We start from the raw sequence: 14001 nt of genomic DNA, 5'->3' as shown, positions 1-14001 counted from the left end.
CCTTAAAGAAAAGTGTTCTCACCACAAGAGAAATAAATAAATATTCAGATAGCCAATCGGCCCTGAAAGTATTTCAATCACCTAATATTAACTCGAAAACAGTAAAAGAATGTATCGACATTTTGACAGAACTATCACAGTACTTTACAATAAACCTTCTCTGGATGCCGGGTCACAGCGACATAGCAGGCGACTGGAAAGCAGATGAACTAACGAGATTGGGTAACACATTACCGATCCAATCAGACAAAGCGAACAACATACCTATACCTTTAGCAACTTGTAAGATGCTTATAGACAAACACACTATCAGAGCAGCCAACGGGCTATGAACTCAGTCCCTGACCTGTATAACAAGTAGGATGAGAATAGAACATACATGGGTTGCACAAACCGACTGTTGCAACTGTATAGGAAGGACATGACAAATCTTCTTGGGGTTCTAACAGGTCTCTGTCTGATTGGCAGGCATGCAAGTAGCAGATTGGGAGCTCCTTAAAACGACTATTGCTGAAGCGACATTGATGAAGAAGAGACTATAGAACACTTTCTATGCGGGTGTATGGCTCTGGATAGAAGTAGGTTCAATATTTTAGGAAAAAGTTCCTTGAATAACTTGGCAGAAGTAGCCAATTTAAAAATAACGAGCCTTGTTAGATCCATTAAAGCCACAGGTTGGTGCAATGAGGAGAATGTAGAGTGAGGAGAGAGGACAGCCCTGCTGGTATCACAATGGGCCTACAACAGGCTTAGGTATGTCAATTGACAACCACTATACCTACCTACCCACTAGAACCCAGGATATTTTAATATATAAGTTTACATATATAAGTCACCGTAAAACCATTGCCGAACCAAGCCGAAGTTCAGTCGATCTCTAATCATAAAAAATTTAGAGTTGAAAAATTTGAAATACTCCAAATGTTTTATGATTAAATTTTTAAAAGTTCAGCATTCCCAATATTTTTTTAATAACGTATTTAACATTTACACATACAGTGGACTCTCGATAATTCGTAATCGTAATAGATTAGCAAATGATTTATATTTTGTAATTTTCGTATTTTGGCTTCGCTAAATCGAAATCGCTAGCGGTCGCCGTAGCCGAATGGGTGGTGCGTGACTACCAATTGGAAATGCTCAGATTCGCAAGTCCGAGCAAGAAATACCAATATGTGTAATTGCAGGCACAGCTAAAGTCAGAGCAGGTTTTCTACTTTTTCAATTATCTTACGGAACTGTGCGGCGTAGGGATTGGACGAATCCTACGCTTGATGAGAGCCACAAAATGGTTTCACGAGGAAAATTAAATGACGTTCCCGTGTCGCACAGTGGTATCACAACGGACCTGTAAGGACTAAGTGAGTTGGTCGTACAGACCGACTACCACCATAATTTAACCTAAATTAGAGTAACAAGACTTTTTCGTAAGATGGCTCAGGTATACTCGCACATCTTCACTTATAGATACATATTAATTAAATTCACTCAAGTTTTCCATATACTTACATCTTCCTGCTTCTTTGCGATCGGCGTCATGGAGTTTCTGTAGATGATGGGACACGAGTATGCGCGTGGCCGATGGCGATGGGTGTTTAACATTGGAACATGATAATGCATTGGATTGCGATACAATCGTATATTCATCGGGAAATTAGAATGCCGCGTTAATGTGTTGCGTTGTAAATTTGTGCGGGAGGTGGGCTTCTTTGATTTGGAAAGCTGACGAATGCCGATAATACTGTCGTCATATGTCCACTTGGCTGACTCATTCATTTCGCAATTTTCCTCTATTACTGTAGGTATATTACTTTTAAGTGACATAAAGGAAGTGGAACTGCATCGCACATCGTGCGGGATTAGAGGCACAAAAGATATGGTCGTCTCATCGTCCGCCTTTTCGGTAATATCGTCTCTTATCGTGCCATTGCGAGCGGCTATAATGTCCGCCGTGGGGTTAGCATCAGCGGGAGACGTCAAGTGTGAATTATCACGTGAAAGTTGGTCAATTTCGATATTGTGTCGTAGCGAGCGCTTGGCAAAACTCTTGAAGTCGTATATGCTGCCTAAATCCTGAGAACCCGAAAAGGTTGGTAAGAATATTTCACTACGGAAGGGTTTTATATAGAACTTATGTGGGTCGTTTATTTGCTGATTAACTGCTGTGCTGGTTTTAGACCCTAATTTGTTAAGAATAAGTTTCTTGGTATCCTCTTCTTTCTTGATTTCTTCAGTACAAACGCTCGAATTGGAATACGTCGTTACACTTTGCGAACGATTTTCCAGACGTTTTTCCTCTTTCAGCCAATCGGGATCGCGCATAAATACCCCACAGATGCAAATATTTAGTATAGTGCCAGCGAGAATGAGTGTGGCACTTCTCCAGCCATAGCTGTCGATTAGCGACTGCGTCAGCGGTGCATACAAGAGGGTACCAATGCCACTGCCCGATGCAGCAATACCGGTGGCGAATGTGCGTTTCTTATCGAACCAGAACGCGATTGATACCACCAATGTGACATAACCAATACCCAGTCCTAGGCCAGAAATGATGCCGAAAGTCAACATTAGCATTTCCACCGAATTACAAAGTGACGAAAGACCAAATCCAATGGAGGATAGTAAGCCGCCAAATATGGTCATCTTACGACAGCCATACTTATCAACCAAATTAGACCAGATGGGCCCCATTAGTAAGGGCACTGAAAAGAACAGCGAGCTAATCCAGGCTGTCTTCGATGGTGACTCACCAAAATAATCCAATAATTCCGAATTAAGTAGACCGAATGAAAAACCCAAGCCATCGGTAATGAGTGAGATTACAAGTGAGGTCACCACTATAACGTAACCGTAGCCACCATCAGGTATCTCCGGTTTCTTTTTATCTGTAGAACTCGAATCCATTGAATCATGCGATTCGTTTAAAATCAAACTTTTCTGCTTTTTCACGACTTTATTCGCTATAATTTCAGGCGCCTTTTTGGTGAGTTGGTCCCCACCATTGCCATCTTCGATCGTGATGAGACAGTTTTTCAGAAGGTGATCGCCGTTTACTGGCAAGTCGGAGAATTTAACCTCGGGGAAGAAATCGTGTTTAACGGGTTTATTTAGTTGTATTGTTGTGTGCGCAGGCTTCAGCGACAATTGGCTGCCGGTGTTTGTTTGATTCGCAGCCATTTTGGGAGCTTTGAGTAATGAAAAAAATTTGCTGTTTTCGGGAGATATAAAAAACTAAAACGATTGTCAAAAGCACATCGGGCTTATTATTTTCGGATCGTATAAAAATGGTGCTCCACAATGATGAATGATGCTGCGAGGTTGATGATGTTCCTTTGCGTCTGTACGCATTCAAGGCAGCCGCAGTTTTTCTGCTGATGTTATAGGTCAAGGCTCAGCTTGCGACTTTCTGAAAAGGAATTGAGTTGCTTTATGAGAAGAATATATTTGATAAGGAACAAATGACTATAATTTATATAAAAAATTATTTAAATAATTAATAATAATTTCTTTGGATTTCATAGACAGAAAATTTGGCATAAAAATATCTTTAAAACCAAAAATCTTTCATTTCCATTCTAATCGCATCGCGATTTGTTTCCTGTTGCCACGCTTAAAATGCGCAAGACTTTCCACTTTAAATTTAGTTCCACTTAGGATTAATTGATATTCGCCCAAAAACGCTTAAGCGGTTATCGCGCCAGTGAAGAAGAACAAGAATCATTAATTGATAATATAGCCGGAATTGAAACTTTACATTTCGGAATTTCTTAGGATTAGCCTTTGTAGAAGTGAGAGTTGAGTAAGACTAGATTGCCTGAGCTTTGAGTTGCTGTAATAGGCCGATTTATATTTAACAACATTTTTGAACTGAATGGTTTATGTTAATTATGTACAAATATAATAATGATAAGGCGCCTATTTACAGATAGGAAACTAGTGAGTGAAACTTTGAACTAAGCGAGAGATAAGAAATGGATTGAAAATGTAATGCAGATGTGAGAAACGTGTGAGTATTTCTGCCGATTAAAAGACAGAATAGATGGAATAATAGAATAAAAGTGTATGAGGGGATTCAATAAGTATTCGTGTTAGAAATGAAGACACCATTTTTTCAAACATTTTTTTTATTTTTCAACATAGTCCCCCCTGTTAGATAGATACACTTCTCCTAACGCTCCGGCCATTTTTTAACCGCTCCAAAAAATAGGATTTGTCGAGCTCTCCAAAATACGCCTCTGCCTCGGTGATGACTTCCTTGTTTGAAATAATTTTTTTTCCCGCGAGCCATTTTTTCATGTTAGGGAACAAGCAACTGTCACAGGGAGCCAGATCGGGTGAATACGGGAGGTGTGGCAGCAATTCATAACGCATTTCATGCAGTTTGGCGGCGACAACTCCGGATGAATGTGCTGGTGCGTTATAGTGGTAAAACAACACCTTCTTTTTCGCCAAGTGCGGCCGTGTCTGCTTCAATTTTTTGTGAAAGTGGTCCAATAATTCACTGTAGTATAGTCCAGTGATCGTTCTTCCATTTTCTAAAAAAATCCATGAGGATGACGCCGTTGGCATTCTAAAACATCGTCGCCATGTCCTTTCCGGTCGATGGGACTGTCTTCGCCTTCTTGGAAGCAGATTCACCGGGAGAAATACATTGTTTTAATTGTTGCTTAATTTCTGGTGTGTAATGATGAATCCAGGTTTCATCAACAGTGACAATCGACGCGAAAATTCCTTTGGATCTCGCTTGCTCCAAACACTGCTTTCAAAATAACAGCTGCATCCGCTTGTTGTTGCTTATGAGCATCGTCGAGCCCATCGGGCCGACAATTTATTCATCGCCAACTTATCCTGTAAAATATTAATTGCCGTTCCGTTCGACACACCTATGGCTTCTGTTACTTCACGCACTTTCGGTCGTAGATCAGCGAGAACCATGTCGTGAACTTTTTGAATGATTTCATCGGTAACCACGTCTGCCGAGCGTCCTGGTCGCTTCTCATCAAAATCGGATGTTCGCCCACGTTTAAATTCGTTGAACCAATATCTAACTGTGGTCATAAACGGCAAAGTGTCCCCATAGACAACATCCAACTTTGATTTTAACTCCTCGGATTTTTTCTCATTCAAAAACAAAAAGCGAATTATCGAACGACGAATAATCACGAAACTCGTCTTACTCGAATAGCTGCCAAATCCAAACTAACCCATCAATCAGTCTGAAATTTATTTTGCCGTCGTTTGATAGATGACAGCACGCGATGCTAACACCAACTTCCCTCAGGTACGCTCTCTGTCATCAAACACGGGTACTTATTGAACCGTCCTCGTATGTACAGGTAGGTTGAAAAGCAATAAAGCACATAGAAAAGCATTCGAATTTTTCATTGAAATTATTTCAGTAAAATCTTCTTCAAATTCAATGATCCTCTAAAAACACTTTTAAGTATACATATTATTTCACATATTAACAATAAGTACATTTTTTAAAAATCAGTTTAAGATAGACAGGAATTACATTTTACTCGTAATAGTTATTTTAGATTTTATTTAATTTAATTTAAGGTCTTGTATTATAGTTTTTTTTTCAAGTTTTGAAGTGTGTTGACTTCTTTGTTTTTCTGCAGGTTTGTTTCTTTAAAATATCCGGTTTATAGCGTTTTTATTTCCTCGTCGACCGATGGTCGTTTTATGGATGACATAATTTTTTGTGCTCTGGCCGTACGTTCCAACAGGAGCTAAAGGAAATTATATATACATGTTGGGTTGGCAACTAGGTAATTGCGGATTTCACTCATAGATGACTTCAGTTGAATTTTTAGGTTTGCAGACGTAGTACAAATGTAAAACACACTTTTTTATTTGATAGTTGGCAATTCAGCTGTCAATCAGTAAAAAAAGTGTTTTGATCGGTTGCGTAGTTTTCGTTTGACGTTCGTTGAAAAATGGAAAATCGAATGGAACATTTTCGTCACATTTTGCTTGTTTATTTCCGCAAAGGGAAAACCGCATCGCAAGCTCATAAAAAGTGATGTGCTGTTTATGGTCACAAAGCCTTAAAAGAACGACAGTGCCAAAAATGGTTTGCCCAATTTCGTTCTGCTGATGTTTCGCTCGAAGATGAAAAACGCTCTGGTCGTCCAGTTGAAGTTTATGATGCCCTAATCAAAGCAATATTTGATTCGGATCATCGCAGTACAACACGTGAGATTGCAGAGAGGCTTCATATATCATATACACGCATTGAAAATCACTTAAAACAACTTGGCTATGTTCAAAAACTCGATACATGGGTTCCTCACGAACTGAAAGAAACGCATTAACAGCTGCGATTTCCTAAAGAAACGTAATGAAAATGATCTATTTTTAAAACGACTGATAACTGGTGATGAAAAATGGAAAGCAGAAAAAATCGTGAACCAGGTGAACCAACTCAAACAACGTCAAAAGCTTCTATTCATCTAAAGAAGGTTTTGTTATCAGTTTGGTGGGATTACAAAGGAATTGTCTACTTTGAACACTTACCACCCAACCGAACGATCAATTCTGATGTCTACATTGAACAACTAACGAAATTAAATAATGCAGTTGGAGAAAAGCGGCCCGAATTGACAAATTGAAAAATTATTGCATTCCATCATGACAATGCAAGGCCACACACATCTTTGGACACTCAGTAAAAATTATTGGAGCTTGGTTGGCATATTTTGCCACATCCACCATATAGTTCTGACCTTGCGCGATCTGATACCTTTTTGTTTCGATCTTTACAAAACTCCTTGAATGGTAAAAATTTCGATATTGATGATGATGTCAAGTCGTACCTGTTTCAGTTTTTTGCTAATAAAAACCAGAAGTCTTATGAACGTGGGATTATGATGCTGCCTGAAAGATGGCAAAAGGTCATTGATCAAAATGGGTAATGCATTACAGAATATAGTTATTTAGTTCCATGAAAAATTTGTCTTTGATTTTCTAAACAAAATCCGCAACTACTTAGTTGCCAACCCAATATACAGGGTGACAAAAAATAACTGTATACAAACTTCTCTGTGCAATTAGATGCATGTAAAATTTTTTTAGGGAATGCTCTTATTTTGTGATTGTTGTGTGTGTTCTGAAGTATAGGGTTTTTCAATAGGTGCGCTTCAACTTTTTTCCGATAGGGAGGGCGAACGACGCAATATTTTTTATTTTTCGCTTGTCATTTGTAAACTTCATTAGTATATATTTCATCATGGAACGCTACACACTTGAGCAACGATTGCAAATCGTGCAAATTTTTTATGAAAATAATCGTTCTGTTGCTGCTACTTTAAGAGCATTACGGCCATTTTACGGTCCATTTAACAAGCCGTCCCGTTTTGGGGTTATGTGAAGTCATTGGTCTACAGTAACAAGCCGGCGACGATTTGTGAGCTCAGAGCCAATATTGAACGCGAAATTGCTGGAATTTCGGCCGATTTATGCAAAAGAGTGGTCGAAAATTGGGTTCAACGATTGGACTTCGTAAAATGTGCACGCGGTGGTCATGCAAAAGAAATCGAATTTCATACTTAAATGTATATGTTCAAACTCGATAATAAAAAAAAATTTGTTAAAAAGTCAAACCGTTTGTGTTTTATTCAAAAAAGTTCAAAAGTTGAAGCGCTCTTACTGAAAAACCCTATACAAAAAAAGTATTCGTTTCTGTTCCAGCTCTTTTTAAATACTTTGTGTAACGATGTCAATGGTAATAAAGGTGACCGTCCTGGAAGAGGAAGAAAATGTACTGCTAACACTTCCAATAACCAAAAAATCATCAAAAAAAGAGTTCAACGAAATTCTATGGTCTCGATGAGGAAAATTGCTCGTGAGACAGGCATCAATCGTGAATCAGCTCGCTTTATAGCAAAAAAAGAATTTGGACTTAAGCCTTATAAACTACAAAAATGCCAGCTGCTCACGGATGAAAAAAAGAAAGTCTTATAGACTCGAAAGATGTCGCTCGCTCCAACGTCGGGCCGCAGGTACGGGCTGGGAGAAAATCGTCTTTACGGATGAGAAGCTATTTACCGTTGAATAAGCTCACAATCATCAAAACGACAGAAATTGGTCTACAGAAGCCCCTGGGCCTTCGTCCACTGTTGAACATCGTCAAAATCCGCCCACAGAGCAAAAACATCTCAAGAGTGATGCAAAGCCAATTTCCCCTCTTTCATTACTTCCCAAGAATGGCTACCTACTCACCGGATCTGAATCCGCTAGATTACAGCGTATGGTCGATTTTGGAAGCAAGAACCTGTGCAAAACGCCACAAAACTTTGGAGTCCCTGAAGCAAGCGTTGCGTCGAGAGTGGGATCGCATAACGGTAGACGAACTACGGCCTATAGCACAAAATTTTTTGAAACGTTTGAGCTCGTGTATTCGTGCTACAGGTGGTCACTTCGAAACTGGCTGAATATAATGTTACTCAAACATTGTCTATCAAAACTTCACGATTTGTTTTGAGCTACTATTAATGATAAATTTTTTTCATTAAAAAATGTTGTATACACTTATTTCTTGTCACCCTGTATATCTATCAGCTTTGTGTACTCGTGTGGCATTCTTATTATACGTAAGATTTTTGATTGTTGTCGTTGAATTTTGTTTATGTGAGTTCCTTTTGCAGTTTTCCACACCTGAAGTCCGCACGTCCAAATTGGTTAAATGATCACCTTGTACAAATATCATAGTAATAGTTTATTGGAAATGGTGGGCTTCGAATTTGTGCCTACTAGTCAATGCAATTGTAGAAATGCTTCCTTTATTTGTTTTATTCTTTTTTTATATTTCTTGTTTGAAAAATATAGCAGGTCAACATCCTGACAGGTTTGGCTATTTTCCTGTTTTTTTGTAATGTTAATTATTTTTTTATAAAAGTATAGCTTTCATCTAACAAAATACCATTTAAATTAAAATTTCAACTTTAAAAAATAATTAGAAAAATGGGAAAACTTTTCATCAAAATCTGAAACCTGCTGAGAATTAAAAAAAATGAGAATGAAAATTAAAAAAAAAATGGGTGCGCAGAAAATTCTATTGAGTTTTTATAATATTTTCTTCGCATTTCCGCTATATAACAAAACCATGCAATTTTTTTACACGGAGAAAATCTGCGGTGTTCAGATTCGCGATTTTGACAACCAGCTGCATAATAAAAATCAAATAAACAAAACGAACAAAAGGAAGAGAAATTATTTGCCTATAAATATTCATTGATGACTTGCTAATATTTTAATTTGAAGATTTATGACTTTTAAATTAGCCAGACTAATTAAAACGAAGTGGCGCGCACTAAATTGTGGAAACACGAATTATAAAAATTCTAGGTTCTTTAAGAAGCTTTGCGGCTCGATAAAAGAGCTCGGCGTTGCTACTGGCCTAACTTGTTTTTGTTATGTTGGTACACTCTTCATATGAACGTATGTGAAGTTTTATTTCAATCTCTCAATTCATTCTTTGTTTACAAGCCATTTCGTATCGACGTGTCACAGTTTTTTTCTACATTGAGAAAAATCAAGTATAAAAAACAAAAAGGTTTAAAAGCAAATGAAATTTATGAACGAATGTTGAAAGTGTTTAAGGACTTTTCGTCATCAATTAGTGCAGTAGAAAGATGGATTGCTGAATTTAAACCTGGTCGTACAAGTTTTGAAGGCGATCCACGTCAAGTACGTCCAAAAGAAGCAACAACAACAGAAATCGTACAAAAAATGCAGGAAATCGTAATAGAACATCTTCAAGTGACTGTGAGAGATTTAGTAGAACCGCTAAGTATCACATTGGGCAGTGTCAGCAATATTTGGACTGAAGTATTGGCTTTCAGAAAGCTGTGTGCCTCCTTCGCTAAGAATGGAACAAAAACACATTCGAATGCGACTTTCTGAGCAAAATTTAAGGCATTTTCGAAAGGATAAAGTGAACTTTAAGCGTCGATTCATCACTATGGATGAGACTTGAGTATATCGCCAAGACCCTAAATCAAGACAAGAGACTAAAGAGTGGTGAGAATCTGGTTCTTTGGCTCCGAAACGAGTTCGTGCCCAGAAATCGGCTATCGGCTAAGAAGGTGTTAGCATCAGTTTTGTTGGATGCGAAAGGAATTTTGTTTATGGATTACTCGTAAACTGGTAAAAGAATGAATTCTGAATATTATTGTAACCCTTTAGACTAGCTGGAGGAAAAAAAATCGTGAAAAAGATCCACTTTGCGAAAGAAAAAAAAATACCAGTCTAACGGTTAGACGCGATAGAAGTGAAACCTTCCGTAAAACAAACTGAGAGAGAATAAGACGAAAGCAGCATTAGGAGCAAGATAATTATAGGTTCATTATAATATTGCTATAAAGTTCATATTTTATTTTCTTCATTTTATTATTATTCATCCTCAATGTTTTCAATTTCAACAAATGATACGAGTGGCTTATGATAGCTAAAATATGATACAAATGCTTTGGTTTCGATGTTGTCAACATATCTTTGAAATACCGCGTTAATGGTTGTTTTTGATCGTGTTGTCGATTCAGTGCGATTGTTACACATTTTTAAATTGAATGTTGTATTGAGAACGTCAATTAAAGGAACCGCTGTGTCCAATGCAAAATTTACGTTAAAATCGCCACTTAAAATCATTGGAACTTTATTGTAATCTTTTCTAAGTATCCGCGATACTTCTGGTGTATACTTTATTAAATTTTCGTGAATGAATTCCGTGATGCTATTTATTGATTTTTTTTTCTGTCGATATTCACGAAACTTTTCTGCATTATTTTTCGGCATAATTGCGGTAAATATTTAAAAATGAAAATATTTACGAATATAAAAATACACACGCGGTTGCTATTATGAGCGTCCCCAGCAAAACCTGCGTGACCGAAACTCTAACACAATTACATTTTTTTGAATGTTACAAACACATATGCACGCAGGTTTTGCTGGGGCGTGACCGAAACTCTAACACAATTACACATATGCACTCGTATTTGTTTGAAAATCGACTTTTTTTTTTGGTTCTCCGTCACCTTTGGAAAATGTGTAAACAGTAAGCAAACTTTATTCAAATATTTTCCCTCATTTTTGCATCAGTAAAATTAAACAAACGCCGTAGCCGAATGGGTTGGTGCGTGACTACTATTCAGAATTCACAGAGAGAACGTCAGTTCGAATCTCGGTGAAAACACCAAAATTAAGAAAAACTATTTTTCTAATAGCGCTCACCCCTCAGCAGGCAATGGCAAAACACCGAGTGTATTTCTGCCATGAAAAAAAGCTCCTCATAAACATATCATAAAATAAAATAAAATAACTGTATAAAAAATTTTTTTTTCTTGTGATTCGAACCAAGAATTTTGGATCGGAAGCTCACATTGCTAGCCGCTCGGCTATCGCGCCATGCTGTCGGCGCTGGCCTAAAAGTTATTTAGTTCATCGCTACGTTTATATGTAATATTCGTAGCCAAGAGTGTCGCTTTTTTCGTTTCACTTTTTCTCAAATCACTCCCAACGATTCTAAAGAAGTTTTCACTTCAAAAAATTCTTTTTCATCAGGATAATGCACCGAACCGCAAGAGCATTTTTACAGTGGCTAAAATCCATGAATTAAAGTTCGATTTGTTGAAGCATTCACTGCATTTACCAGATTTGGCTCTTAGTGGCTTCCATCTGTTTCCAGACCTAAAAAAATCATGCGTGGAAAGTGTTTTATATTGAATGATGAGGTTCATTCGTAAAGCTTCATTAAAGCTTCTCACTTCAGGGATGGAATTTATTAATTGGAATCTTGTTGGAGCAAGTGTTTTGATGTTCAGAGAGACTATACTGAATAATATTTACAATATTCAAACCATATTTTATGACCATCAAAGTTTTTCTTATCGCACTGGAAAACTTATTGAACAACCTAGTACTTCCAATTTCAGGTATTTTTTTGGGTCAGGGAAAAAATTCTCAAAAATCAACGAGAATTTTAAGCGAATTCACACTTGTTCTTAATTATAGTAAATTTAATGAACTATAAAACTGCGTACTAAATTTTTTTTTTCAATTTTGATAAAAAATGATGGAATTTTATTGCATTTTTTTAATTCATTATAGAATGCACTATATTTTTTATAAAAAAAAATATTTTAATTAAAAAATAAATAAATAAGTGAGCAAAACCTGCCAACATATTTCGGTTGCTATATTTTTTTCGCCCACTTTAAATGTTGACTGACAAAAGCGCGCCACAAATTTCTCACCAACACTACTAAGCAGAACGCGCATATGTGTAGGTATATACAGCGCTCCAGAGCCGATAACAAAACTTTAAATTCGTTTTTCTCAAAAAATATATACTGGTTTTGAAAAACATAAGAAACTCGTGCCTGATCGAAGAACTTGTTTTTCAAGAATTTCGTTTTTTTTTTTAAATTAATTTTCGGTGTTTTTCTCGAAAATCTGAAAAATATTTCCTGCGGCCGCCATATTGTTAATTATGCGAAAATAAACCTTTAAAATAAAGCTTCAATCAGGCACACGATAATCTACTAATAAAACTAATTTCTCTTGCCCGATTGATTTTAGATGAATATTTAAGGACTTGTGATGATCACCGAATGGGACTTCTGAAGAAATGGGCTCCATACAAACAGCGATAACTTTTATAATTATTAATTTTTTTTTTTTTTTTGAAAATTTGCTAAAATCAAGTCGAAACCTGATGCATTAATGCTGTGTTTTAATTTTTGTAAAATAAAGCCATAGACTAGCAAAAATAAATTATTGAAAATCATAAACAATCGTTTTCTAAGATTTGTGTTATTTCTTTGAAATTGGACTAGCGTAGGAAGCTATGGTTGTTGATATTTTAAAATGTTGCTTAAGGGGTTAGGTGGGTTACAAAGGTTCAAAAAAAGGGTATTTTTACAATTTTTTTTTTAATATATACAATCATATATTTTATTTAAACAATTCAGCATATCAAAGATACATATTTAGACAGTATTTTGTGAAATTTTTATTTAAAAATTCCGAAAACTCAGCCGTTGGTACCTCATCTCCCTTAACGTCTCACAAAAAAATGCTCTTGCCGTGGACAGCATAACTCATTATTGGTTCATTTAAAATCAAAAAACCAAAAATATTTCGTTAGTACATGGATAAATCTCGTTACTGGACGAAGGAAAAAAAAATAAAATTTAATTTGAATTTTTGACAGACTTTGAACAAAAAAACACATTTTTTGGTCAAATTTTCGTCATATGTTGGCTCGAAAAAATTAGTTGTAATAAAAATAAAAAAAAATCTTTCGTTCAATAACTTGATAATGTTATTCCAAAGATGTGTGCAAAATTTGAACAAAATCGCTTCATAACTTTTCGAGAAATCGTGTCCACCGACTTAAAAAATCGAGTTTTGAGATAAACGCGTATACCTGCGAAACGCTGCACTGACATGGCCTGATGGGCGGAACTTCTGAAGGGTCTATCTCGTAGAATTTTACTCGGATCAATTTGAAATTTTAGGAGAATATTTTAAACATATTATACTATTTAATAAGACAAAAAAAAAAAATCGATTTTTTGAAATTTTCAAACCCACCTAACCCCTTAAACTAAGCCACCCGCAAAGTTCGATTCATCAGAGTATTCGTAGAAAACAACCAACCGACCAATGTTCCTCGGTAAAATGTTGGTGGCGGAGTTCCCACTCTAACCGGTTTTTTCGATTTTTTTCTGAAAGCCACGGCTTCCTTCGGGCTTTGCAACCTTTTAAACCTGCTTCCAGAAGCCTTCTTCTAGCTGTTCGTGCACTAGAGGGATTTTCTAATTTCTTCTGACGGGGCAGCTGCAAGGGCAGACGAGCAGTTTTTACGCTCTTTGAGAGACTTGCATATAAGTTTTCGGTATTCCCGTTCACTAGTGAGGCGTTTTCTTGCATTTTTTTATTTATTATGATGGATTTTTGTCTCCGCAAATCGCTTAATAGCATATTGGACTG

General features: G+C 36.7%; 1 protein-coding gene across 1 annotated transcript in view; it reads right to left on the bottom strand.

The window, feature by feature from the left end:
• LOC129245392 (monocarboxylate transporter 14-like) overlaps positions 1-14001 on the bottom strand; it is a 48526-nt gene that overhangs the window by 9465 nt on the left and 25060 nt on the right. The window contains exon 2 of the mRNA XM_054883518.1: positions 1510-3406. Coding sequence (XP_054739493.1) covers positions 1510-3177 — 1668 coding nt within the window. The 5' untranslated portion in view covers positions 3178-3406. The remainder of the gene's footprint in view (positions 1-1509; positions 3407-14001) is intronic.

Source organism: Anastrepha obliqua, chromosome 4, assembly GCF_027943255.1.
Source record: "Anastrepha obliqua isolate idAnaObli1 chromosome 4, idAnaObli1_1.0, whole genome shotgun sequence".
Taxonomy (NCBI): domain Eukaryota; kingdom Metazoa; phylum Arthropoda; class Insecta; order Diptera; family Tephritidae; genus Anastrepha; species Anastrepha obliqua.
The sequence above is the reverse complement of the archived record's forward strand: the minus strand, read 5'-3'. Positions and strand labels throughout refer to the sequence as shown.